The sequence below is a fragment of the Dendrobates tinctorius genome, unplaced genomic scaffold (assembly GCF_039654945.1).
Source record: "Dendrobates tinctorius isolate UK_male_01 unplaced genomic scaffold, ASM3965494v1 ptg000256l, whole genome shotgun sequence".
In the NCBI taxonomy this organism is placed as follows: Eukaryota; Metazoa; Chordata; class Amphibia; order Anura; family Dendrobatidae; genus Dendrobates; species Dendrobates tinctorius.
The window spans coordinates 1970761-1997250 of record NW_027361923.1 but is presented as its reverse complement, the minus strand read 5'-3'; the positions used below and the strand labels follow the sequence as shown (position 1 = coordinate 1997250).

Here is a 26490-nt window from a genome sequence, read left to right as displayed (position 1 = left end):
CTGAGAGCAGCCATGTATGTGGAGTGCGGCTCTGCGGGTGGAGGTCGGTGCTGGAGGCTCCATTCTCTATGTGGAGTGCGGCTCTGCGGGTGGAGGTCGGTGCTGGAGGCTCCATTATTCTCTATGTGGAGTGCGGGTGGAGGTCGGTGCCGGAGGCTCCCTTATTCTCTATGTGGAGTGCGGCTCTGCGGGTGGAGGTCAGTGCTGGAGGCTCCATTATTCTCTATGTGGAGTGCGGCTCTGCGGGTGGAGGTCTGTGCTGGAGGCCCCATTATTCTCTATGTGGAGTGCGGCTCTGCGGGTGGAGGTCGGTGCTGGAGGCCCTATTATTCTCTATGTGGAGTGCGGCTCTGCGGGTGGAGGTCGGTGCTGGAGGCTCCATTATTCTCTATGTGGAGTGTGGCTCTGCGGGTGGAGGTCGGTGCTGGAGGCCCCATTATTCTCTATGTGGAGTGTGGCTCTGCGGGTGGAGGTCGGTGCTGGAGGCCCTATTATTCTCTATGTGGAGTGCGGCTCTGCGGGTGGAGGTCGGTGCTGGAGGCTCCATTATTCTCTATGTGGAGTGCGGCTCTGCAGGTGGAGGTCGGTGCTGGAGGCTCCATTATTCTCTATGTGGAGTGCGGTTGGAGGTAGGTGCTGGAGGCCCCATTATTCTCTATGTGGAGTGAGGCTCTGCGGGTGGAGGTCGGTGCTGGAGGCCCCATTATTCTCTATGTGGAGTGTGGCTCTGCGGGTGGAGGTCAGTGCCGGAGGCCCTATTATTCTCTATGTGGAGTGAGGCTCTGTGGGTGGAGGTCGTTGCTGGAGGCCCTATTATTCTCTGTGGAGTGGGGCTCTGCGGGTGGAGGTCGGTGCTGGAGGCTCCATTATTCTCTGTGTGGAGTGCGGCTCTGCGGGTGGAGGTCAGTGCTGGAGGCTCCATTATTCTCTATGTGGAGTGCGGCTCTGCGGGTGGACGTCAGTGCTGGAGGCTCCATTATTCTCTATGTGGAGTGCGGCTCTGCAGGTGGAGGTCAGTGCTGGAGGCTCCATTATTCTCTATGTGGAGTGCGGCTCTGCGGGTGGAGGTCGGTGCTGGAGGCTCCATTATTCTCTATGTGGAGTGTGGCTCTGCGGGTGGAGGTCGGTGCTGGAGGCCCTATTATTCTCTATGTGGAGTGTGGCTCTGCGGGTGGAGGTCAGTGCTGGAGGCTCCATTATTCTCTATGTGGAGTGCGGCTCTGCGGGTGGAGGTCAGTGCTGGAGGCTCCATTATTCTCTATGTGGAGTGTGGCTCTGCGGGTGGAGGTCAGTGCTGGAGGCCCCATTATTCTCTATGTGGAGTGTGGCTCTGCGGGTGGAGGTCAGTGCTGGAGGCTCCATTATTCTCTATGTGGAGTGCGGCTCTGCGGGTGGAGGTCGGTGCTGGAGGCTCCATTATTCTCTATGTGGAGTGCGGCTCTGCGGGTGGAGGTCGGTGCTGGAGGCTCCATTATTCTCTATGTGGAGTGCGGCTCTGCGGGTGGAGGTCGGTGCTGGAGGCCCCATTATTCTCTATGTGGAGTGCGGCTCTGCGGGTGGAGGTCGGTGCTGGAGGCCCTATTATTCTCTGTGGAGTGGGGCTCTGCGGGTGGAGGTCGGTGCTGGAGGCTCCATTATTCTCTATGTGGAGTGCGGCTCTGCGGGTGGAGGTCAGTGCTGGAGGCTCCATTATTCTCTATGTGGAGTGCGGCTCTGCGGGTGGAGGTCAGTGCTGGAGGCTCCATTATTCTCTATGTGGAGTGCGGCTCTGCGGGTGGAGGTCAGTGCTGGAGGCTCCATTATTCTCTATGTGGAGTGCGGCTCTGCGGGTGGAGGTCGGTGCTGGAGGCTCCATTATTCTCTATGTGGAGTGCGGCTCTGCGGGTGGAGGTCGGTGCTGGAGGCTCCATTATTCTCTATGTGGAGTGTGGCTCTGCGGGTGGAGGTCGGTGCTGGAGGCCCTATTATTCTCTGTGGAGTGCGGCTCTGCGGGTGGAGGTCAGTGCTGGAGGCTCTATTATTCTCTATGTGGAGTGCGGCTCTGCGGGTGGAGGTCAGTGCTGGAGGCTCCATTATTCTCTATGTGGAGTGCGGCTCTGCGGGTGGAGGTCGGTGCTGGAGGCTCCATTATTCTCTATGTGGAGTGCGGCTCTGCGGGTGGAGGTCGGTGCTGGAGGCTCCATTATTCTCTATGTGGAGTGCGGCTCTGCGGGTGGAGGTCAGTGCTGGAGGCTCCATTATTCTCTATGTGGAGTGCGGCTCTGCGGGTGGAGGTCAGTGCTGGAGGCTCCATTATTCTCTATGTGGAGTGCGGCTCTGCGGGTGGAGGTCAGTGCTGGAGGCTCCATTATTCTCTATGTGGAGTGCGGCTCTGCGGGTGGAGGTCGGTGCTGGAGGCTCCATTATTCTCTATGTGGAGTGCGGCTCTGCGGGTGGAGGTCGGTGCTGGAGGCTCCATTATTCTCTATGTGGAGTGTGGCTCTGCGGGTGGAGGTCGGTGCTGGAGGCCCTATTATTCTCTATGTGGAGTGTGGCTCTGCGGGTGGAGGTCAGTGCTGGAGGCTCCATTATTCTCTATGTGGAGTGCGGCTCTGCGGGTGGAGGTCAGTGCTGGAGGCTCCATTATTCTCTATGTGGAGTGTGGCTCTGCGGGTGGAGGTCAGTGCTGGAGGCCCCATTATTCTCTATGTGGAGTGTGGCTCTGCATGTGGAGGTAGGTGCTGGAGATTCCCCATTACTGGGCAGAGGGGGCAGTAACCTTTTCAGAGCTGAGACTATCTTGGTGCTTTTTTGTTGTCACTTTCTAAGAATCATAGCATTTTGTTCCTTGTACATGTGACCCAAGTAAGGAAAACAGGAAGTAACAAAACACATATTGCAATGTCCCTTTCCTGTCCCCACATACAGTATAATTTTCCCACAGTATCACGTCCCCACATACAGTTTAATGTTCCCACAGTATCACCATCCCCCCACATACAGTATAATGTTCCCCACTACCGTCACCCCCACACAGTATAATATTCACACAGTATAATATTCCCACAGTACTGCCATCCCCCACACAGTATAATGTTCCCCCAGTACCGCCATCCCCCCCATACACAGTATAATGTTCCCCCAGTACCCAGTATCAGCCCTTGGTTTATGCAGGACTCTGCTGTCTGTGCTGGTTCTCATCGTCCTGGATGAGGTGAAGTTTGTGTGGGGTCAGGGAGGGTTTACAGGGTGGATATAGCAGAGACGTGTGTGTACAAGGTGTACGGAGCGGAGCCGTGTGTGTGTATGAGGTGTATGGAGCAGAGCCGCGAGTGTGTGAGGTGTACTGAGCGGAGCCGCACATGTACGGAGCTGAGCCCCACGTGTGTGTATGGAGCGGAGCTGCGTGTGTGCAAGGTGTGTGGAGCGGAACCGCATGTGTACGAGGTTTGCGGAGTGGAGCCATGTGTGTACTGAGTTGAGCAGTGTGTGCGTGCAAGGTGTACAGAACGGATCCGTGTGTATGAGGCATAAAAAGCGGAACCGTGTGTGTATGATGTATGCGGTGCCATACGTGTACAAGGTGTATGGTGGGGAGCATTCATACCTCCCAGCGAGACAGTCCCGATTTTGAGAGAGATACTGCCCCGGCTGGGAGCTTACTTTTCGTGCGGACACAGGAGTACACGGCGGAGCCCCGAGGAGCACTTTAAAATTCGCATGTGACGTTCCACCGGAAGTGACGTGCTAGAAGCTGACCGGAAATTAGGTAATTTCGGGAGGAGATTGTGACGGAACCATGGAGGAACCTGCTGTGTACCCGCCAATCAACTCTGCAGCGCCACGGTGATTAACCCCCTTGGCTCCAGCTAGCTATATATTGATCGGGGGAGCTGTATGCGCGAGAGGGGAGCTGTACATTTGGGCCTGTATACCTGGAGGAGGGAACTGTATAAAGACGAAACATTGGGGAACTGTATAACCTCGGGGGGGGGGGCAGCTGCCTGTATACCCTTGTAGGGGGCAAGAGCTGTATACCCGTTGGGGGGGAGTTGTATTCCCATGGGGGGGAAAGCTGCCTGTATACCCTTGTAGGGGGCAAGAGCTGTATACCCTTGCGTGGGGGGGGGAGCTGTACTCCAGAGATAATACAATAGAGAGCATAATGTTATACAGTAGTTAGCAACAATTGCTGCCGGTGAAAACTTTCCCTTTCTGCATTTTTATTATTCCTTGGCTGTCTTAACATTGGGTTCAATAAAAAAAATGTGAGTAACTCTTTCTGTCTATAATTGGACTGCTTTGAGTTATCCTGGACTGTATCTCTATTGTAGTACTGTAAATCTGAATGTGGCAGAACAAGAGGATAAGATTAGATTGTACATCTGAGTGCTACAGTTCGCGCTCTACTGTTATGGCTAAAATGTTAATGATATGGGGGCCCCCACCAACCTTAATCCGGCCCTGTATGCACCACAATTAAAAATTAGTAGGAAGAAGCCTGATGTAAGGCCAAACTCCTACTGATATAAAAATGTGTTACAAAATATGGCCACATAGTGACCTAATAGTAAAACAAATGCTGATATAATGTAATAAAGTTATAATCAAGCCAAAGATTATAAACCTACAACACGGCAGAAACCATACCGACCACTTGTGATGATTTGAACGAGAAGTAGATCAGCCTACACCAAAGCACCATGACCGGTGTTTCGACCCAGCTTCATCTGGGCGTCATTTACATATAGTGTACTATCATAGTATTGCAGTTTATAGTACAAAGGATCGCATATTCAAGTCCCATAAGGGGGACTCGAGAATAAAGATTAAAATTCGGCAATAGTTTAAAATATAAAAGTTTTGACTCTGCGCTCTTTACTCCTTTCTAAAGTCTAATCTGTCAACGTAAAATGATGATAAAAATTGCATTAACCGCATATTAAAGTGCAGTGTGGTGTTTTTGTTTTTTTTTTGTTTTTTTTTTTTGCAGCATACCGCCATAAAAGCAAACAAAGTACACAGTATGTACTCCAACATGGTAGCAACAAGGACTATAGCATAGCACACATACAGGTCAATTGGTGGAAAAATAAAGTTTACTGGTCTCAAACTGAACAGACAGACCTTTTTGTGTGTGTTGTGTTTTTTTTTTTTTTTTTTTTTTTTTTACCACTAAAATAGAACAAAACTAAGTTTGGTATCACAGAATCCCATCGACACCAACAATGGTGGAATAGTGAGGTGTTCGTGTTTTTTTTTTTTTTTTTTTTTTTTTATTGTTTTTGTTTCTTCCCACCTTAATTTCTTTCAGTACGACATATGCTAATGTGAAGTCATTCACACCATCTTATCTGGCGTGATACAAATATTACCTGGTCTTGAAATGTTTTATTTTTGCATTTCAGGGATAAATGAAAAATAAAACAAAAATATCTATTTGTTGTAAGCTGTCCATAGCTTTTACAGGATGGTATCGGTAGGCGGTTGACAAATGAGCCAAACATGCCGGATGCCCAGACTGATAACGACAACTTTCTTTTTATTCTTGTGTTTCAGATGTGACTGCACAGAGAAGTTACAGGGGAAATTTGATTATCTACGCGCTCAACTGAACGATAACACTGCCTTTAAGAATATTTACAGATACGCTTTTGATTTTGCTAGGGTAAGTACATGCATCACCCCTGGTCAACAAGGGCCCAAAGCTACAGTGAGATTACATCATATTCTATATCTTCGTGTCATTAAAGGGGGGACCCTTCGCAAGGAGACCGATGACTTCAGAGGATACGGATTCTGAGACCAAATCTGGTCCAAAAGATTTATTACAAATTACACCATTTATGTCTGTAAATCTCCGCCTACTTCTAAAGCGTAGATTTCATATTTTGGAACACGACCACCACGGATGCACTGCATTTATACAGAGGCCTGTGCCTCTTATGTCGGTGTAGTTGATTATTTGCCAGCCTAAGCTGATCACCGCCTAGACTAGAGAATGGGATCTATATACTTTTGCAGAACCTCTGTTGACCCTTAAAGGGGTTGCCCAGGCTTAGGGCTCAAGTCTGCACTCACTCTGTGACTGCAGACTTGTGATTCCTCACAGCATGCACAGTTCGTGCTGTCAGGACTTTCCCTTGTCATATTTTGTACATGCAGTCACATGCCAACTAGACGTGTACAGCCTTGCGCAATACAAGTCAATTCAACAAAGATGAACACGTCTAGTCTGAATGTGGCCAGAAGCATGCTCCCAGCACTGGAAAATCCTGACTGATTGCTGCCAGGGATTCACAAGTCTGCAGTCACGTAGAGTGACTGGAGCCCCAAACCTGAACAACCCCATAAAGGGAAAGCAATACAGTTAGAAATCGAATTTTGATTTTACTCTGTCGCCTTATTGGGGGACACAGAACCGTGGGTGTTATGCTGCTGTCCACTAGGAGGCGACACTATGCATAATCTGAAAAAGATAAACTTTGTCTCCTCCTCTGCAGTATACACCCCTGGACGGCGTCAGCCTTCTCCAGTTTTTGCTTATTGTCGCAAGGAGGCACACCTTTTTCCTTTTTTTCCTTTCGTCGGAACAGATGAAGAAAAGTGGGTCTCCTGCGAGACTCCCTGCATGGCTCCTTCCTTGGCCCCCTTTTTAGGGGTGCCCAGTTGAAGTGGAGATGCCGGTTCCCCATGTCGCTCCTTCCCCAGTCCCTCGGGTACTGGTCCGAAGTTGAGACCCCCCCCCCCCCCCCCCTCCTTCCCCAACCCCCTTCAGGGTCTGGGTTGAGGTTGAGGCAAGGATGAAGACCCCCTGACGGTGACAGACGCACCCTCCCTAATCCCCCGCAGGGGGCATTAGGTTGAGACGCCGCAGGTAGGGTCGGAGTACAGACAGCATTCTGCACCAGGGACCCCAGACCAGCTGGGGGATCCTGCTGGGGCCGGGGGAGGGTGCAGGCAGACGTGGCACAGCAGAGACAGGGCTTTCTGCGCCCCTGCCTCTGCAGCAGCAGTGGCTCCATGGCGCTCCAGGGACCCCCCACACAGGAACCGCTAGATCTGCTGCCCTCACCGCTAGCCAGTCGCCCATTCCGGGGGGGTCCGGTGCAAATCCGACCCCCTCCCGCACTAATTTAGACCGCGGCTTCGGCCTAGCCGAAGCCGCCGCCCCCCCGGCCCGCCCCCTGGATGACAAAAATGACACTGCAGTGTCATAGAAGGGGCGGATCGAGGCAGGAAGGGCGCGCTTTTACATGGCCCAGCGCGCCCTTTTCCAGCTCTCCGCCCCCTTCCCTCTCCACCTCAGAATCCGGTGGCCATCTTGCTGCACCTGGAGGAAGGCAGCACAGAGTCTCCGGGGGGCACAGGACGTGGGGCTTATCAGCGCTGGACCTCAGGGGAGCACCGGTGGGGTAAGATCACAGCTGGGTCCTTGGTACTCAGCTGTGAATTCCTATACCATATAGCGGTCTCCTACTCCTTTTTTCCTCTGCGTAGATACCCCTGTAGGGCCTCCACTAATCAGCCTAGGTACTATGTCGGGCTCAAAGAAAAGAACCAGGCAAGACTGCTTTTATGCAGTCTGCACAGCCTGCAAGGTCACTCTCCCCAGCGGCAGCACGTATCCGCACTGCCGGGACTGTACCCAAAAAACCGGAGCAGAACCCCAAGAAGTCCCTACCAACGCTTCTGCGACCGCTACTGCGCCGGAATGGGCAATTCAGATGTCGCAGTCTATGACACAGTCCATAGATAACCTGACCTCCACATTACTGCAGGCTCTGCAGGGTCATGTCTCGGCTATGAACGTTACCCAGCAAAGGGACGTCCGGTCTCACGTGCAGGGCGCTTCCGACAGTTCGAGGCGTAAGCGGACCCACAGGTCGCGTTCATCTGCGTCCTCACATAGCAATAGGCCTTCCCCCTCCAGGGAGAGAGACAGTGGCTCCAGGTCACCGAGGCCGTCCCCTGATAGGGAAAGACAATGCGGATCTCCACAATCCCAGACCAGGGAAAACCTCCGCTCTAGTTCGCCCGCTAGGGAGCTCCTTAGCGATGCGCAAGACTCAGAGGGCATATGTGACTCCAACTCAGATAACGAAACAGAGACCGCTCTGCTCCCTTGTCCCCCTAGCAATACTGCGATAGTTGAGGATATCGTCTCTTCCATCCTTCGGGTGCTGGACATTTCAGATCCAACCCCGGATGCACCAGAACACAAGATTTCCTTTGAAAGTGTTCAGAAACCATCGAAGGTCTTCCCTAATCACCCGGAATTTCAAAAAATCCTTTCTAAGCATTTTTCGCAGCCTGAGAAAAAATTCGCCAATCGCAAGTATTTGGAAGCAAAGTACCCCTTCCCACAGAAAGACACCAAGGATTGGACAGATCCGCCTGAAGTGGACCCTCCAGTCTCTAGGCTGGCAGCACAAACGCTTCTCTCGCTGCCGGACAGTTCAACCCTCAAGGACACGGCAGACAGACAAGTCGAACGCATGGCTCTTTCAATCTTTGAAGCGGCAGGTGCCTCTTTGGCTCCCGCATTTGCTTCAGTTTGGGTAGCCAAGGCCATCATGGCTTGGGCTGCTCTATTGCAAAAGGGCCTTCAAGCTTCAAATCCTCAGCTGGCGGACCAGGCGGTGCAAATTGCAGTGGTGGCAGATTACATGGTCCTTGCAGCGTTGGACTCTGCAAGATGAATAGCGGGAATAGCATCAAACGCCATTACAATCCGGCGTATTCTCTGGCTAAGAGAATGGAAAGCGGATGCGGCCTCAAAAAAGTCCCTAACAAATCTCCCGTATTTCAGTGGCCGTCTTTTCGGTGAAAAGCTGGATACAATGATATCCAATGCTACCGGGGGCAAAAGTACTTCCCTCCCTCAATTAAGACCAAAACGCACGTTTAAAAGACGTAATCAATCTCGTTTCCGATCCTTTCGGAATTCTTCAGCCTGGTCCGTCTCACGCCCAGCACAAAACTGTAGTCGTTCCCCCCCCGCAGGGACAACACACGTGCGGCACAGAGGCCGGACAGGAACTGGCAGTCAAAGGCAAGCCAAGCGAAATCTAAAGGAGGAAAACCTCAGACTTTTCCCTCATCTTGACTCATGCCCTCCGGAAGACACCCCACTTGTAGGCGGACGACTGCTACTCTTTCAGCAGGTCTGGCTGCCTATTACAGACGACAAGTGGGTCAAGGAAATAGTGTCTTCAGGATACAAAATCGAGTTTACTACCAGCCCACCGCACAGGTTTTTTCCATCTGTCCCTCCAAAATCCCCGCTCAAAGCTCAGGCCTTCCATCAAGCGGTTTCTTCCCTCCGGCAAGCAGGAGTCATAGTGGCGGTCCCAGCAGAAGAGCGCTTCCGAGGGTTCTACTCCAACCTGGTCGTGGTGCCCAAGAAAGGAGGCAGCGTACTAGACCTCAAGCAACTCAACAAGTATGTTCGAGTTCGTCACTTTCGCATGGAATCCCTCCGGTCAATCGTTGCGTCCATGGAAAAAGAATATCTCGCCTCCATAGACATACAGGACGCATACCTGCATATACCGATTGCTCCCGCCCATCAGAGGTTCCTCAGATTCGCAATCAACCAAGACCATTACCAGTTTGTGGCCCTCCCGTTCGGTCTCGCCACGGCTCCCAGAACATTTACAAAGGTCATGGCAGCTACCATGGACGTTCTGCACTCCAGAGGCATAGTAGTCGTTCCATACCTGGACGACCTTCTCATCAAGGCCCCCACCCTCAAGGACTGCGAGGTCAACGTCTCGATCACGATCGACACTCTGAGGCGCCTGGGGTGGTTAGTCAATTTACAGAAGTCCTCGACTACCCCGAGTGAGTCTCTGACCTTCCTGGGGATGTTATTCGACACCTCCAAGGGTCTGGTGATTCTCCCCAGAGACAAGGCACTGGCTCTCCGTCTGGGAGTTCACACACTCCTCCGCAAGTCCCCCAGATCTCTCCGGTATGCCATGAGAGTACTTGGCAGGATGGCAGCAGCAATGGAGGCGGTACCGTTTGCCCAGTTTCACCTCAGACCCCTTCAACTGGCCATCCTCAAGTCCTGGAACAGGAATCCGTTCTCCCTCGACAGGGAGTTCCGGTTATCAGCAAAAACCAGGAGGTCCCTGCACTGGTGGCTCGAGCCAACCTCGCTTGCAAGGGGAAAATCCTTTCTCTCCGGTCAATGGAAGGTTTTGACCACCGACGCAAGCCTTATAGGTTGGGGCGCGGTGCACCTGCATCACAGAGCGCAAGGCAGGTGGTCACCAATGGAAGCGACCATGCCCATCAACATCCTGGAAATCCGGGCCATCTTCCTGCGTTGAAAGCCTTCCATCACTTGCTAGCAGACTCTCATATCAGAGTACAGTCGGACAATGCCACGGCAGTGGCATACGTGAACCATCAAGGCGGCACCCGCAGCATCCAGGCGATGACCGAAGTAACACGCATCCTACAATGGGCGGAGAATGCGAGGTCGGTACTCTCTGCGGTCCACATTCCGGGTGTGGACAACTGGGAAGCTGACTATCTCAGCCGACAAGGAATGGACTCGGGGTAGTGGTCTCTCCATCCCGAAGTTTTCTGTCAGATCTGTCATCGTTGGGGCACCCCGGACGTGGATCTAATGGCATCCCATCTCAATGCCAAGGTTCCCAATTTCATGGCCAGGACGCGCGATCCGCGGTCGCTCGGAGCAGATGCCCTGGTTCAGGACTGGACCCAGTTCCAGCTTCTGTACATTTTTCCACCTCTTCCCCTGATCTCCAGAGTCCTGAGGAAGATCAAGCAAGAGGGAGTTCCCACCATCCTGATCACTCCAGACTGTCCCAGGCGTACATGGTACGCCGACGTCGTGCAACTCACAGCAGACGCTCCCTGGCGTCTCCCCACACGTCCCGACCTTCTGTCACAAGGCCCGTTCTTCCACCAGAACTCAGGAGCTCTCAATTTGACGGCGTGGCCATTGAGACCTGGGTTTTGACCCAAGCAGGTTTTTCACCGGAAGTCGTTAAAACCATGATCAGGGCTTGAAAGCCAACTTCAGCCAGGATTTACTATCGTACCTGGAAGGTTTTCTTCACATGGTGCGAATCTCGTGGGCAGATCCCACTCCCCTATTCTCTTCCAAGGGTCCTCGGTTTCCTTCAGTCAGGCCTGGACGCTGGGCTATCCCTGGGCTCGCTGAAGAGCCAGGTGTCAGCGCTTTCAGTGCTCTTTCAGAGGCGTATTGCTAACAAGCCGCAAGTGAAGACTTTTCTCCAAGGGGTTTCCCGATTGGTTCCCCCCTACAAACGTCCGTTGGAGACGTGGGACCTCAACCTGGTCTTGACAGCACTACAGTCACCTCCTTTTGAACCCCTTAAGGAGGTCTCACTCCGCTTTCTATCACAGAAAGTGGTTTTCCTGGTGGCGATCACCTCGCTACGCAGGGTGTCTGAACTTTCAGCTCTTTCCTGCAGACAACCCTTCCTGGTTTTTCATCAGGACAAGGTGGTTCTACGTACAGTCACATCCTTCCTTCCGAAGGTTGTGTCCAGCTTCCACCTCAATGAGGAAATCTCACTACCGTCCCTTTGCCCGGCTCCCGTTCATAGGGTGGAGAAGGCTCTGCATACGCTTGACCTTGTCAGGGCATTGCGTGTTTACGTGTCTATAACTGCTCCTTTCCGGAAGTCTGATTCACTTTTCCTTCTTCCAGAAGGAGTTCGCAAGGGCCTACCGGCTTCCAAAGCCACCCTTGCTAGGTGGATCAAGTCCACCATTCAAGAGGCTTACCGCCTCAACAATTCTCTTCCGGCCGGTATCACGGCACACTCTACGCGGGTGGTCTCTTGGGCCATTCGGCATCAGGCCTCGGCACATCAAGTGTGTAAGGCGGCCACTTGGACTAGCCTGCACACATTTACAAAACACTACCGAGTGCATACCCAGTCCTCAGCGGATGCGAGCCTGGGTAGAAGGGTCCTGCAGGCGGCAGTACCCCAAGTCTAGGGGACTGTCAGCACAATATTCGTCCACTGCTTCCCGCCCAGGGACTGCTTTGGGACGTCCCACGGTTCTGTGTCCCCCAATAAGGCGACAGAGTAAAGGAGATTTTTGTGTACTCACCGTAAAATCTCTTTCTCTTAGCCTTTAATTGGGGGACACAGCTCCCACCCTGTTGCCCTTGCGGGCCGTTGTTACGGTTGGGTTCTCATGTTGTTTGAGCTCGTTTATAATAGCCTTCTTACAGGCATGGTTATGTTTCTGGTATTTTCCTCCTAATGCTTTTGCACAAAACTGGAGAAGGCTGACGCCGTCCAGGGGTGTATACTGCAGAGGAGGAGACAAAGTTAATCTTTTTCAGATTATGCATAGTGTCGCCTCCTAGTGGACAGCAGCATAGCACCCACGGTTCTGTGTCCCCCAATTAGAGGCTAAGAGAGATTTTACGGTGAGTACACAAAAATCTCCTTTTTTTTTTCTTTTTTTTTTTGCATAATATTTACATTTTAATACCAAACTTTTATTTTCTAATAACTTTTTGCTTTTTTTTATCTCATAGGATAAAGACCAGCGGAGTCTGGATATGGATACAGCGAAATCAATGTTGGCACTTGTACTAGGCAGAACATGGCCATTGTTTTCTGTATTCTTTCAGTATCTAGAGGTAAGGGACAAGATACCGCCCCCTACTGCCGCCCTGCGGGATCTGTAGGCGGGTATAATGCTTATTCTCGTAGAATATCTTTGCCTCTGTTCTCAACATATTCGGGCAACACATTTAGAGTGCAACTTTTAAAAAGCGCAGCCAGATGGAACTAATAGAAGTCAACGGGCACTTTGTACTCATCTGCTGCTTGTAGTTGTCTAATCTTTTAGTTTGAGGAGCGCACCGCCACTTTGCCTCCTGGCAATCCCGAAGATTGACAGTTCGCTCCAGCGACATGGTCTCACTTCTGGCTCAAATTAATTTCTCCCATGCAGAACCTGAGGAGCACAGGGGGATAAAGGTTGGATCCAGCCAGTATCAGAGCTGCGTTTACAAGCTGTCTAGCAAACTTATTGCAAGCACTCTTCTTGCATAGGAAACCAGCCACTTCTGATAAGACTGTCAGAGGCGACTAATCTTGGCAACTAACAGAAGACAATAGAATTTGAAATCCCTCTATACTTAAGAATGGAGAGTACTTTTAATAAAAGATAAATTGCAAAAGTTGTGTGGTTTTAGAAGCTTCCAACTTTCTAATTGTCCAAGTGCAAAATTCCAGACATCGCTTCTAAGTGTATGTTGACTTTTTTTTTTAAAGGCGAATTTTGCCTTGAACCCATCTGAAACGACAACAAAAAATGAACGTGTGCACAGTAATGTTATAACCACTTGCTGTGCACATGTTCCATCTTTTGTAACTTCTATTAGCCACTTCGTTGCTCTAGAAGCCAGTTCATTCTACTGCAGGCTTCCACTTGGTAGACATGACTCACGGTCATAAATGGGATTAAAAAAATAGTCAGGAAAGAGATCGTGTGCTCATCACCTTAATGTGGTGTAATTCTTCACCGAACCATCCCTACTTGCTTTATGCTTGGTTTCAGCTCTTCATATTTTTCTGTTCTCTGCTTGCTGTCAGTCTCCATTGTTTTACTCCCAGTGGGCAAGAATCTGCCCTGGTGATGTGGTGATTTGCAAGACTGTGCGATGATAACTTCTGAAATAAGCCGTGCATCTGTGTGTCCATCACATGAGCAGGAGAGGCTTCATTATTTGGATCCCATTCAATGACTGCAAGCAGAGATATATTGAAACTTGCAATTATATTAAATTGTATTCGTCTTCATCATACTAGAGATCCTGCATAGCCGTGCCTGTGATACCCCTCTAATGTCAGACATCTTAGTTATTGGTAAAAATTAACCTCTCATCTATGAGTCAAGTTAAAGGGGATCTGTCACCCCATTTTAGCCCTATTATTCTGTAATGCTGTAGATAAGCCCCCGATGTAACCTGAAAGGAAAGATAAACACGTTAGATTATACTCACCCGGGGGGGAGGGGGTCCGGTCCGATGGGTGTCGCAGTTCCGTCTGGCGCCTCCCACCTTCATACGATGCCATCCTCCTTCTTACTTCTGCTGCGGCGCAGGCGTACTTTCTCTGCCCTGTTGAGAGCAGAGTAAAATATTGCCTGTGCCGGAGCCGCGATAGAAGTAAGAAGGAGGACGTCATCGCTAGAAGATGGGAGGCACCGGACCGGACCGCGACACCCATCGCACCCGACCCCCGGTGAGTATAATCTAACTTGTTTTTCTTATCTTTCAGGTTACATCGGGGGCTTATCTACAGCATTACAGACTGTTTTCTTATAATGCTGCAGTGTGCTGTTCCTCTGTTATTCCTCCAGGTGATATATAAATCGATATGGTGATTGGTAACTCGGAGGTGTGTCTGATTGGCCAGTGTGGTGCAGGGACACCCCCCCCCCCGAGGAGTAGCACAGACGTATACTAACAGATGATGCAGGATTGTTAGATAACAAACAAATCATTTACTAAGACAGACGTGTCGGGAGAGGTGACCAGTCTTTCTTATAAAGCAGTTCTTCATGTTTTCTATTCCTCAGCAATCAAAATACCGAGTTATGAACAAAGACCAATGGTACAACGTCTTAGAATTCAGCCGCACAGTCAGTGCCGATCTTAGTAACTACGATGAAGACGGTGCCTGTGAGTAGTTATTGAATATGTCTTGTACATGTATAATAATGATAGTCATATTTTTCTTTCTTTTTAGGATTTATTTCTTTGTCATCTTAACAAGTTGAGAATCTTTATAAACGCATTGCTCTATTGATTCTGACTTGCTGCCTGTATCTTTTTGTATGAGCAGTTCAGCTGCCTGCTATTGGAGACAGTCAGCATGTCTGTAAACGGTCACACAGTGACTGAATGTAATACAGTTGGGTCCTGATTCATCACGACTGACATTCTGCTCGCCAGTTTTGATGAAGTGTCCTCTGGAGTAAGATGCGGCAAAAATTGAGAAGGTGTGGACCTCTTTCTATAGACTTGGCATTTCTTTCAGCCAGCATGTCCCACAGCTAGACATGGGCTCCAGTTGGTTCCTAAAGTACATTTCTTTTGTAATTTCTTTATCGTTTCATTGTGGGACACAGGTCAGCACGGGTGTATGCTGCTGTCGCTAGGAGGCTGACACTAGGCAAAAAAGGAAAATAGCTCCTCCTCAGCAGTATACACCCACTGACAGGCACAAAGTTCATCCGTTTAAGCTTAGTGTCTGTAGGAGGCAGACCTGGATCAGATCCACAGTTTCCTTTTCAGGTTTCCTGTTGTGTTTTTTATCAACATTTTTCCCTTTGTTTTTCAGATTCCTTTTCTTGGTGTAACAGGGTGTAACTTCTCACCCTGATTTCCCGTATTTACGCGGCCAAAAGAGCAGTGTGGTGTCACCCACATCGCCCACTGTCTCACCCACAAGGCAGGACCCCTTGTCACCTTCATGGGTGATTCCTGGTGGCCGGTCCTAGCCTTTTCCCCTCCTCACCCCTCTCTTCGGAGAGGGCTGGGAGGAAGACGGTGGTCACCAGTGGTGGCCTTCCCCCTTCTTGTAAGGGGTTGACGCCGTCTTCTGCACCATCTGGAAACAGTGCGGGAAGGAGGATTCCTCATTCTAGTGACCCTCATCGACCCGAGGGCTCCTGAAGTTATCCTCATCACAGCACAGGGACCGGGACTCTCCGCACAGATAAGTCTCCCTCCTTTTCCCCCGCAGCTGCAGGCGTCAACCCCGGGATCACTGTCCCTTCATCTAACACAGGACAGGGCGGCGATAGTAGGTGGGACAAGCCTGTACAGCCACGGCCATTTTTCCATGGCCAGTCTCGGTGCTTGCGGGCACACCCCTCCCTTTTGCTGGCAGCACCTCTTGCCGGCTTCCTATGGCCAGTCACTGTCGCACTTTTGAATCGCGCCTTTTTTTAAGCCAATAGGAGGTCTCTTATCTTCCTCCTCCTTCTTGCTCAGTCTGGCCACGCCACCCGCATCACAGCGCGCGCTTTTTGCTCCTGTCACGGAGCGTCCACTTCCTGGCTGTTCACGCCCCCAGCGTGTCAGCCAGTCGGAGGGGGACTTTCTGTTTCACTGGCCGGCAGACCAGGACCTCCACCGCAGTGCATAGGACTTGCAGTAACACAGCACAGCCGATGCTATATCAGCTTTTGTGCCTCGGGCAGCTTTCTGTCCTGTATGTTATACCGCCATACTCTGCGCTCTCTGCGTCTGACCTGCGGACACCTGCACTCTGGGGGACACAGCCATCCACAGTTTTCTGCTGGTCGTCGCTGGCATCGGGTAGGCTTTGCTCTATTTCTCTTCTTGTCTCTGCTCCTCCTCACCAATATTTCCAAGGCTCGACTTATGCCCAACCCTAGAGAGGCTTCTTTTTGCCCCTCTAAGCCTACTGTGATTCATTACACCTGTGCCCTCTGCAAAAGAAAGTGATCTTCAGGTCTGCCTTTTCCTTTCTGCCAGTCCTGCAGCCCTTCTACCATGTCTGCCCCACATGTGCCCCCTAACACACCCAGGATGAGAGCACACCCCTCCCTCCGGAGTGGGCTGTTGCTATGTCAGTCGGTTTTTGACCTGACAAAAGTATCCCAGTCCCTGGTCCAGGTCCTAGAACGACTTCCACTTTTGTACACTGCCACCAGTGCTCCAAACGCCTCACAGTGATTCGCACGCACCTGACCACGACCTTTGCAGTGACAGATCGGGTGCGAAGTCAAGGAAGCGGGCTCTTGGTCAATAGCCTTATCTTGGCAATTAGCCAAACTCTTCTTAACCTAAAGGAAGAGGAGGAACCTGCTCAGGAGCACTCCTTTTCTTTCAAACGAGTGGAACATCCTTCCCGGACATTTCCCAGTCATGGGGAATTCGAAGAAATCATGTCTAAACACTGGGAACATCCTGAAAAGCGCTTTCTGGGAAGGAAGCAACTAGACATCCTTTATTGGCCTTCATCCCGGACCTCCTTAGTTGATGGACAGAGTCCCTCAATGTTGACCCGCCGGTTTCTCGCTTTGATGTGTGCTCTGGCAGTGAGCCCACATATTTTCCCATGGTACATGACGGCACCACGAGAGAGGGGATCCGCCCTACGAGGACAGGAAACCTTCAAGATAAAAGGGGGCGGCTCCTCTCTCCGCATCAGTTGGTTTCCTGTCCTCGACGGGGAACCCTCAAGATGAAAGCCTCTTTGAAGGATTCCGAAGAGGATGCCTGGGTCGGGTGATTAGTGGCAGGCACTGGTCGGCTACACCCGTCACCAGGTACCGGTAGTCGCCTCGGGGGCCATATATTCCTATGTCCCCCCTGAGCGAGTGCATGGCCACAGCCCGTGAGGCAGTTGCCCGGGTGAAGGAACGATGCCTCGGAGACCATAGTTCGTGTACCCTCCAAGATGACCAAAACTTGCCCCATAGAAGTCCACGGAGGCCACTTTCCGTGCTCCCTCCCTGTCGACATATAGTGGCCATGCAGCCCAGGAGACACATCGGTGCCCGGGCAGAAGAGCTCCTCGGAGGCCACGGACAGTGACCCTCCCTGTCGAAGGCCAGACACCGGACCCCGCAGCGTACCTGCAGTCAGAAGGTGCTCTGCAGCATGGGAGTCCAGGCCCACCATGGATGACATCAGCGGCGGCAGGTGTGGCTGATCCGTGGTCCAGGTCCATCGGGGGTAAGGGAGAGTGTTGCAGGCATGGGTCGCCAGATTTATCCGGGCCTGTACTAGAGCTGACTCTGTCCCATCGCCTAAACCTCCTCCCTGGGATCTAAATTTAGTCCTATCATCCCTAACGGAAAGTCCATTTGAACCAATAGACGCAATATCAGACAAAGTGTTAACCTTAAAAACAGCCTTATTAGTGGCACTCACATCGGCACGTAGGGTTGGGGACTTACACGCACTATCAGCAGACCCGCCATACACTCAGGTTATGGACGATAGAGTCGTGTTAAGATTAGATTCAGCATACCTCCCTAAGGTAGTGTCGAAATTCCACAGAGCTCAGGAAATAATCTTGCCATCCTTCTGTCCTAACCCTGGTAACAAAAAGGAAGAGAGGTTACATTGTCTAGACGTTAGGAGATGTATCCTACAGTATTTAGAGGTGACAAAACCATGGAGGAAACAGAGGGCCTTGTTTATCTCATACCAGGGGGCAAGGAAAGGCCTTAAAGCCTCTAAGCAAACTATAGCTAGATGGGTGAGAGAGGCCATCATACTAGCATATAGTAGTGCAGGCAGGGCTGTTCCAGAGGGCCTAAAAGCCCACTCCACGAGAGCCATGGCAACATCCTGGGCGGAGAGAGCGGACGCCTCCATCGACCAAATCTGTAAGGCGGCCACTTGGTCCTCTCCATCTACCTTTTTCAGACATTACAGATTAGACCTATCTGCTACCTCTGATCTCACATTTGGGAGAAGAGTGTTGCAGGCAGTGATCCCCCCCTAAAAGAGAATACAAATCTCTGTAACTCTCTCGTGGTGCCGTCATGTACCATGGGAAAACACGGGTATTACATACCTGGTAATGTGTTTTTCCAGGGGACATGACGGCACCCTTATATTCCCGCCCTATTTGATCACGTCATTAGTTGGGTGTTTTTTGTTAGTATTATACACTCCCTTGGTGTGGGAAATTTAGCAGTGTAAATAGGTATTATTTATGTGTGCACTAACTGGCGGAGTTCCTCTTGTGCTCTGTAAAACAACTGATGCGGAGAGAGGAGCCACCCCCTTTTATCTTGAAGGTTTCCTGTCCTCGTAGGGCGGATCCCCTCTCTCGTGGTGCCGTCATGTCCCCTGGAAAAACACATTACCAGGTATGTAATACCCGTGTTTCCTGGCACATGTCAGCTGTTTTGAACAGCTGACGTGCCTGGAACAGCCACTGGTGGAATCGCGATGCACCCGCGGCTATTAACCCGTTAAAGGCCGCTGTCAATAGCTGATAGCGGCATTTAACGTGCAATTGCGCCGGAAATCCGCCAATCGGTGACCCCTGTCTCGTGATCGCGGGTCTCCGATGGGTTGGCATGACAACCAGAGGTCTCCTGGAGACCTCTATGGCTGTCACTACCGGATTGCTATCGCCTGTATGTAGCAGAGCCGATCGGGTTATATCAGCGTCTAATCTCTCATGAAGACTATTGAAGCATTCCAAAAGTGAAAAAAAAGTTTTGTTTTTTTTTAAAAAATATAAAAGATCAAATCACCCCCCTTTCACCCTATTCAAAATAAAACAATAAAAATAAAAACATACACATATTTGGTTTCGCCATGTTCAGAATCGCCCGATTTATCAATACAAAAAAAAAAAGGATTACCCCGATCGCTAAATGGCGTAGCGAGAAAAAAGGTCAAAGCACCAGAATTACGTTTTTATGGTCGTCACAATATTGTATTAAGACGCAATAATGGGCCATCAAAAGATCGTATCTGCACCAAAATGGTATCATTAAAAATGTCAGCTCAGCTCGCAAAAAATAAGCTCACTCAACCTGAGATCACAAAAAATGGAGGCGCTACGGGTATTGGAAAATGGTGTAATTTTTATTTATTTTTTTTTCAAACAACAAAGTTAGGAATTTTTTTCACCACTTAGATAAAAAAGAACCTAGACATGTTTGGTGTCTATGAGCTCGCAATGACCTGGAGAATCATAATGGCAGGTCAGTTTTAGCATTTTGTGAATCTAGTAAAAAAAAAAAAAAAAAAGCAAACAAACACCTGTGATTGCACTATTTTTTTGCAATTTCACCACACTTGGAATTTTTTTTCCCTTTTCCCAGTACACGATATGTTAAAACCAAAGGTGTGATTCAAAAGTACAACCCGTCCTGCAAAAAAACAAGCCATTTTGACAGAAAAAATTAAAAAAGCTATGGCTCTGGGAAGAAGGGGGGCAAAAAAACGAAAACTCAAAACCGAAAATACCTCGGTCGTGAAGGGGTTAAGAACTCTACGGATAGACAGATTGCGTCCTTGGTCAAGTCAGCTATTGAAGCAGCAAGCGCCTCCCTCTGTCCCATTTTTGCCTCCCTCTGTCCCATTTTTGCATCCAAGTATAAACACTATAGAGAAAAAGGTCCTCCAAGGATATTATATAAAATATTTAAATTTTATTAAATAACACGAAAAAAAAAAACGGCAAACCATACAGAAAGTGGAAAATAGCATGAAGCACCCCTTCTGAGGAAGACATTCATCGAAATGCGCGTTAAGGGGGACCCTGGGTGATTCTTTCATTCTGGTAAATATGTTATTGCTTCCATTCTCTAGCCATGAGGTGCATTTCCCTTACTTGATCCTCTCTATACCCACATCATTCATTTTTTAGGAGGGATTTTTTCCTTCTGAGGAGATCAGCAATGTCTGGGTTTCATCTATTTCATTGTGCATAATGTCGCTGCAGGCTTCATTTAACATGCTATTAGGCTCTAATATGTGAGATTATATCATTTAATATTATCTATTTTTGCTTGCTGCACCAGCACTGTAAGAATTGTTTTATATTCCCTCATGTGCTACATTATTGTACCAGTCATTTTACAGTCCATATGTTTGTCACCCAGTGTCATGCTATTTTCCACTTTCTGTATGGTTTGCGGTTTCTTTTTAGTTTTTGTGTTATTTAATAAAATTTGAATATTTTATATAATATCCTTGGAGGACCTTTTTCTCTATAGTGTTTATACTTGGTTTCACGGTCCTCCATGTTATAACCTTTCTCTGGTCTTTAAATACCATTTTTGCATCCACCTGGGTGGCTAAGTCCATGTCTGCCTAGGCAAGAATGCTTCGTCAGGGTATTCTAGCAGCAGCCTCTCCGGAGGAGCTGGCTGACTTGGCAGAGCAGATTGCCCATGCCAGCAAATATCTTCTGACCACCTCCTTTGAGGAGGCCGGTTGTTCCGCCTGGTCTACCAGCAACATCGTTGCTATACGCCACATTCTCTGGTTGAAAGCGTGGAATGAAGATCCACCGTCTTAAAAGTCCCTCATTAACCTTTCCTTCCAAGGCTCTAGACTGTTTGTGTCCAAGATGGATCAAATAATTTTGGACGCTACCGGTGGGAAGAGCACTTCTCTCCCCCAGTCCAAACCTAAACGTCCTCTCAATAGGAAAAGGTCACTCCAATTTTGTTCCTTCTGGCCCTTCTATCCTTCAGGGACTTCCTCCCAGCAGGACCGCTCTTCCACCCAATGGGAAAGGAAGAAGCTGTCCTTCAATCCTGCACCTCACTGGTGGCCAAAGGGTCTCTCCTCCAAACCCTACTGGTCCCGCCCCAACAGGTCTTCCTCAACGTGACGGGTCACGCCCCCCCCCAGGAAGGCGTTTTTTTTCAGTCTCGTCCGCCAAGACTACTGACTCTGGCCCCAGGTATTCTTCAGGCCATTTCTTCCCTTCTACACACAGGAGTAATCGTACCCGTTACTGGCACGAGCAGTTTTCAGGGTTCTACTCCAGTCTGTTCATATTCCCAAAGAATGATGATTCTCTCCTTCCTATTTTGGACCTCAAGCAATTGAACCGTCACGTTTGGATCTGTCATCTGTCATTTCAGGATGGAGTCCTTAAGTTCCGTAATCACCTCCATGGAACCGGGGGGACTTTCTTTGCTCTGTGGACACTCAGGATACTTATCTTCACATTCCTGTTTGTGTTCAGCATCAGAGATTCCTATGGTTTGCGATCCAAGAAGACCACCTTCAGTTCACGGCTCTTCCCTTCGGCCTGGCCTCTGTGCCCAGAGTATTTACGAAGATCATGGCAGCAGTTGTGGCTATCCTTCGTTCCAAGGGGATTCTCATAGTTCCTTACTTTGTCGATCTTCTGATAAAAGGGCCATCCCGCCAACACTGCAACCAGAGACTTCAGATCACCTTGGACACTCTGGTCCGTCTCAGCTGGATAGTCAACAGGGAGAAGTCCTCCCTGACCCCAGCGCAGCACCTGGTGTTTCTGAGCATTAGGTTCGACACGGTCCAAGCCTGTGTCTTCCTTCCAGGGTAGTTCTCCTCTCTGCCAGGGAATCCGCTCTCTAAGGTGACCATCCCCACTCCCTCTACGGTTCTGCATGAGTTCTGGGAAAATGATTGCCGCCGCGGAGTCCGTGCCCTTTGCCCAGTTTCATACCCGTTTCCTTTAGCTGACCCTCTTGTCTGCTTGGGACAAGAGGACCGCCTCCATGGACCTGCCCATTCTACTGCCTCTCAAGGTGAGGCAGGCCCTGACTTGGTGGACGCTCTCTGCCTCATTCCTGTGCGGAACATCCTTCCCTCTCTAGTGGCAGGTCATCACCACTGACACCAGTCTTCTCGATTGGGGAGCGGTTTTTCTTCATCACACAGCACAGGGTTGCTGGAACTCACAAGAAGCTTCTCTCCTGGAGAGCAGGTCAATTTTCTTTGCCCTTCGCCGCTGGCAGACCCTCCTTGCAAGCCAGCCGGTCCGCATACAGTCGGACAACGCCACTGCCGTGGCTTACATAAACCATCAAGGCGGGACTCGTAGCAAGCCGGTTATGGCGGAGGTAGAAAGGATTCTGTTACGGGCGGAGCATGACGTTCCTGCCATATCAGCCGTGCACATTCTAGGGGTGGAAAATTGGGCAGACGATTTTGAGTTGTCAAGGTCTCGCATCGGGCGAGTGGTCTCTCAACCCTGCCATCTTCAACCAGATATGCCAGAGATGGGGCACCATCGCCGTCGACCTGATAGTGTCTCGGATGAACCACAAGATTCCTCAGTTTGTATCCAGATCACGAGATCCGCTGGCCATCGGTTTCGATGCTCTAGTAGTCCTCATTTCCTGCTGCCTTATCTTTTTCCACCTCTCCCCTTGATTCCGAGAGTCGTGAAAAAGATAAAAGCGGAAGGGATTCCCGTAATCTTGGTAGCTCCAGACTGGCCAAAAAGGGTCTGGTATGCGGATCTGGTGAACATGTTCATGGATGCTCCCTGGAGGCTTCCAGACTGATCAGATCTTCTCTGACAAGGCCCCCTCATCCACTAGAGTTCACAGTCTGAAGGAGGCTAGTTTTTCCCATAAGATCATTCAGACCATGATTAGGATGAAAAAACCAGCATCCTCGCGTATCTATCACAGATACTGGAAGGCTTTCTTTCAGTGGATTGAGGACATCGGTTTGGTCCCTATGTCATTCTCCCTTCCTTCCATCCTGGGTTTTCTCCAAGCGGGTCTTGACTCTGGTTTATCACTCTGTACCCTTAAGGGTGAAGTCTCTGCACTGTAGATTCTTTTCCAACGAAATCTGGCTTCTCATCTCCAGGTAAAGACTTTCCTTCAAGGACTCGCCCACCTGGTACCTCCTTACCGTCCTCCAATAGATCCATGGGATTTTAACCTTGTTCTTGTCGCTCTCCAGTGCACTCCTTTTGAGCCCATTCAAGGCATTCCGTTTTCTCTCCTGTCATGGAAGGTTGACTTTTTGGTTGCCGTTACGTCCATCAGGAAAGTCTCTTGAGTCCGCAGCATTATCCTGCCGTTCTCCGTTCATGATTCTTCATCTGGACAAATTGGTTCTCAGACCTGTTATCTCCTTGTTGCCTAAAGTGGTCTCTTCATTTCACATTAATGAAGAAATTGTTCTTCCTTCTCTATGTCCCTCTCCGCTCCACCCCCCTGGAGAAGTCCCTCAACGAGTTGGATCTGGTCAGAGCTATCTGAGTCTACCTTTCAAGGACTGCTCCATTTCACCACTGTGATGGCCTATTTGTCATTGCTGAAGGTCATCGTAAGGAGCTTCCGTTTTCTGGAGGCATATCACGTTCAGGACAAACAACGTCCTCTGGGGGTAAAGCCTCACTCCACCCGAGCGGTGGGAGCTTCGTGGACAGTTCGTCACCAGGCCTCGGCGTTGCAGATTTGTCAGGCCGCGACCGGGTTGTCTTTGCAAGATTTTACAGGGTTCATATCCATACCTCATCTGATGCAGGCTTGGGTAGGAAGGTGCTGCATGCGGCGGTTACGCACCGGCCAACCTAAGCCTGTTTATTTGTATACTTTTTGTTTACCTCCCTTGGGACAGCTTTGGGACGTCCCATGGTTACCTGTGTCCCCCAATGAAGCGATAGAGGGATTTTTAGTACTCCATAAAATCGTTTTTGCCTTCATTGGGGAACACAGCACCCTCGGGAACACAGCACCCTCCCTAACTATTTGTACTTCTATTGGGCCTTCGGGCCTTTGTTGTTGGGTTGGTACATATGTTAAGTTTTGGTTGCTTCTCCTACCGCTTTTACACTAACCGAGGTGCTTTGTGCCACCCAGAGTGTGTGTGTATATGTATGTATGTGTGTGTATAATATATATACATACACACACATACTCTACTGGGGAGGAGATGCCAGCATACACCCATGGTTACCTGTGTCCCCCAATGAAGGCTCCAAGAAAGAGATTTTACGGTGAGTACCAAAAATGCTTCTTTACTCCACACTTGTGACACATATGCTGAATTTGTCAGTTGTGCCCCTATTCACCCCCCTGTTAAATGGAATATGTTGCAATTTTTATTTTTAAATTATACGAGTACTTAAGTTAAATCAGTACATGTCATTCAATTTTTTTTAACATTATTTATTTTTATTTTTTTTTTCATGCAGCCGCTTGGAGTTGCCATTTTTATTTGGTAAAGCATCTGAGCATTGCAGTTACACACTGCTAATACAGCAGCCTGTGGTCATTGGAGACTGCAGTCAGTGTCCAACTACATCTACTGCACTGTAGCTGCCTCCAGCTGTGAACTGAGCACAATTCTTGGGCTATCCAGTTCTCGGCAGTAGAGGGAGCCAGATGCCATCCTATTGTAGTCCAACGCTGTGTTATGAGCTACGATTTCCCTCTGTCACAGCGTTCTGCTGCATGTGGTAAGAGGAGCTCCGTGCGGCCAGTCATGTCTGGCCCGGTGGGCGGCTCCTTGCGGCCAGTCCCATCCAGCCCAGTGGGCGGCTGTGGCGCGGCTCCGTGCGGCCCGGCCTGGTGGCGTGGCTGGATGCGGCCAGTCCCGTCCGGCCTGGTGGCGCGGCTCTGTGCGGCCAGTCCCATCCGGCCCGGTGGCGCGGCTCTGTGCATTTTTTTTCTTCATATTACATACCAGTAAGAAATGCTTATATTTAAAAAAAATAGATATAAGAGCTTTAATTTTTTTTTTTTTTTTTTTTTCAGTTGAAGAAAAAAAATGTTGGGACACCTTCCCTTTTAAAGTTTCACTCACTTTTAAAACAGTTGGCATAAATATGAAATAGTTTTATTTAGCTTTATGACTGATGAGCTTGGTGAAGCGGTTCAAAACATTGTAGAGAGAAAGTAAAAAATATAGTATTTGGTGTCCATTTTATGAAATTTGTTGATGTTGGTGTATGAGGTATTGTTTTTGGAGGGGTTTGGTGAGCCGGTGTTTTTATTGGTAACATACAGAGGCTCATGCAGCATGTTGCCAAAAACCAGCAATTATAGCTCATCGTTTTTGTTTTTGTATTTTTTTTAGATCAGCCTTTGTATTGTTAATTTTGTGTTTACTTTTCTGTACCCATCTGTCGCTCTCTCCTCTCCACACAGGGCCTGTTCTCCTCGATGAATTTGTTGAGTGGCATAAAGTTCGCCAGACAACATTATAGCAAAATTTATTCTGGAATAAGAATAAGTGAACTTTTCCGATGCCCCAACATAAAGTGAAGACTACGCTCATCTTTACTGAAGCCTTCTATGTTTTGTTTTGTTTTGTTTTTTTTTTTAATGGAACTGAAGTTTTCTTGTTACATTTGGAATTGGGAAGATCCTGCGCCGGTCTCATTGCTAAAGTTACTCTGTTTTAAAGTGCTGATAAAGTTTACACTTGTCTTAATCCAGATTAGAGTTTGTCATGGTGCCTAAAATGCTGGCAAAAGTTTTTTTTTTTTTTTCATCAGGTTATAAGTATTTTAAGCCATGAAGTTGACGTCTTGTCGTCAGAATACCACTTACATACGCAAAACTTTTTTTTTTTTTGTGCACCAGCGAGTGTCTTGGATTAAAAAACTACTACTCTGGGTTAGACCTCATATCTGTATTGTAACTTCTACACCTCGCTCAATTAAAAATGTTTTTTTCTTTTTTTTTCAAATAGCAATGTTAATGCTATGGCAGGGAGATCTCAATAAGTGGACAGGATTTTTTTTTTTTCTCTCTTGTGTCTTTAAATTGCCATACACCTTGGATACTTGTTGCGTTCACAAAAAGTGATCATGCCGAGGGTCCTTGATCACACGATAAGGTGACTGTGAATGTCCGTGCGACCAGTCAGGTCCGGCCCGGTGGGCGACTCCATGCAGCCAGTCCCATCCTGCCTGTTTGAAAAAAATAAAAAGGAAGAGAGAAAATGTTTTTCCTCCAAATTCTGCTCCACTTCTGTCTCTAAGCCCCGTTTAG

The 26490-nt window shown here is 49.3% G+C and overlaps 1 protein-coding gene across 1 annotated transcript in view; it reads left to right on the top strand.

The window, feature by feature from the left end:
* Positions 1 to 25931, top strand: part of DCUN1D5 (defective in cullin neddylation 1 domain containing 5) — a 54710-nt gene extending 28779 nt beyond the window's left edge. The window contains exons 6-9 of the mRNA XM_073558364.1: positions 5539 to 5647; positions 12542 to 12646; positions 14596 to 14698; positions 25642 to 25931. Of these exons, the coding sequence (XP_073414465.1) occupies positions 5539 to 5647; positions 12542 to 12646; positions 14596 to 14698; positions 25642 to 25700 (376 nt within the window). The 3' untranslated portion in view covers positions 25701 to 25931. The remainder of the gene's footprint in view (positions 1 to 5538; positions 5648 to 12541; positions 12647 to 14595; positions 14699 to 25641) is intronic.
* The last annotated feature ends 559 nt before the right edge of the window (positions 25932 to 26490 follow it).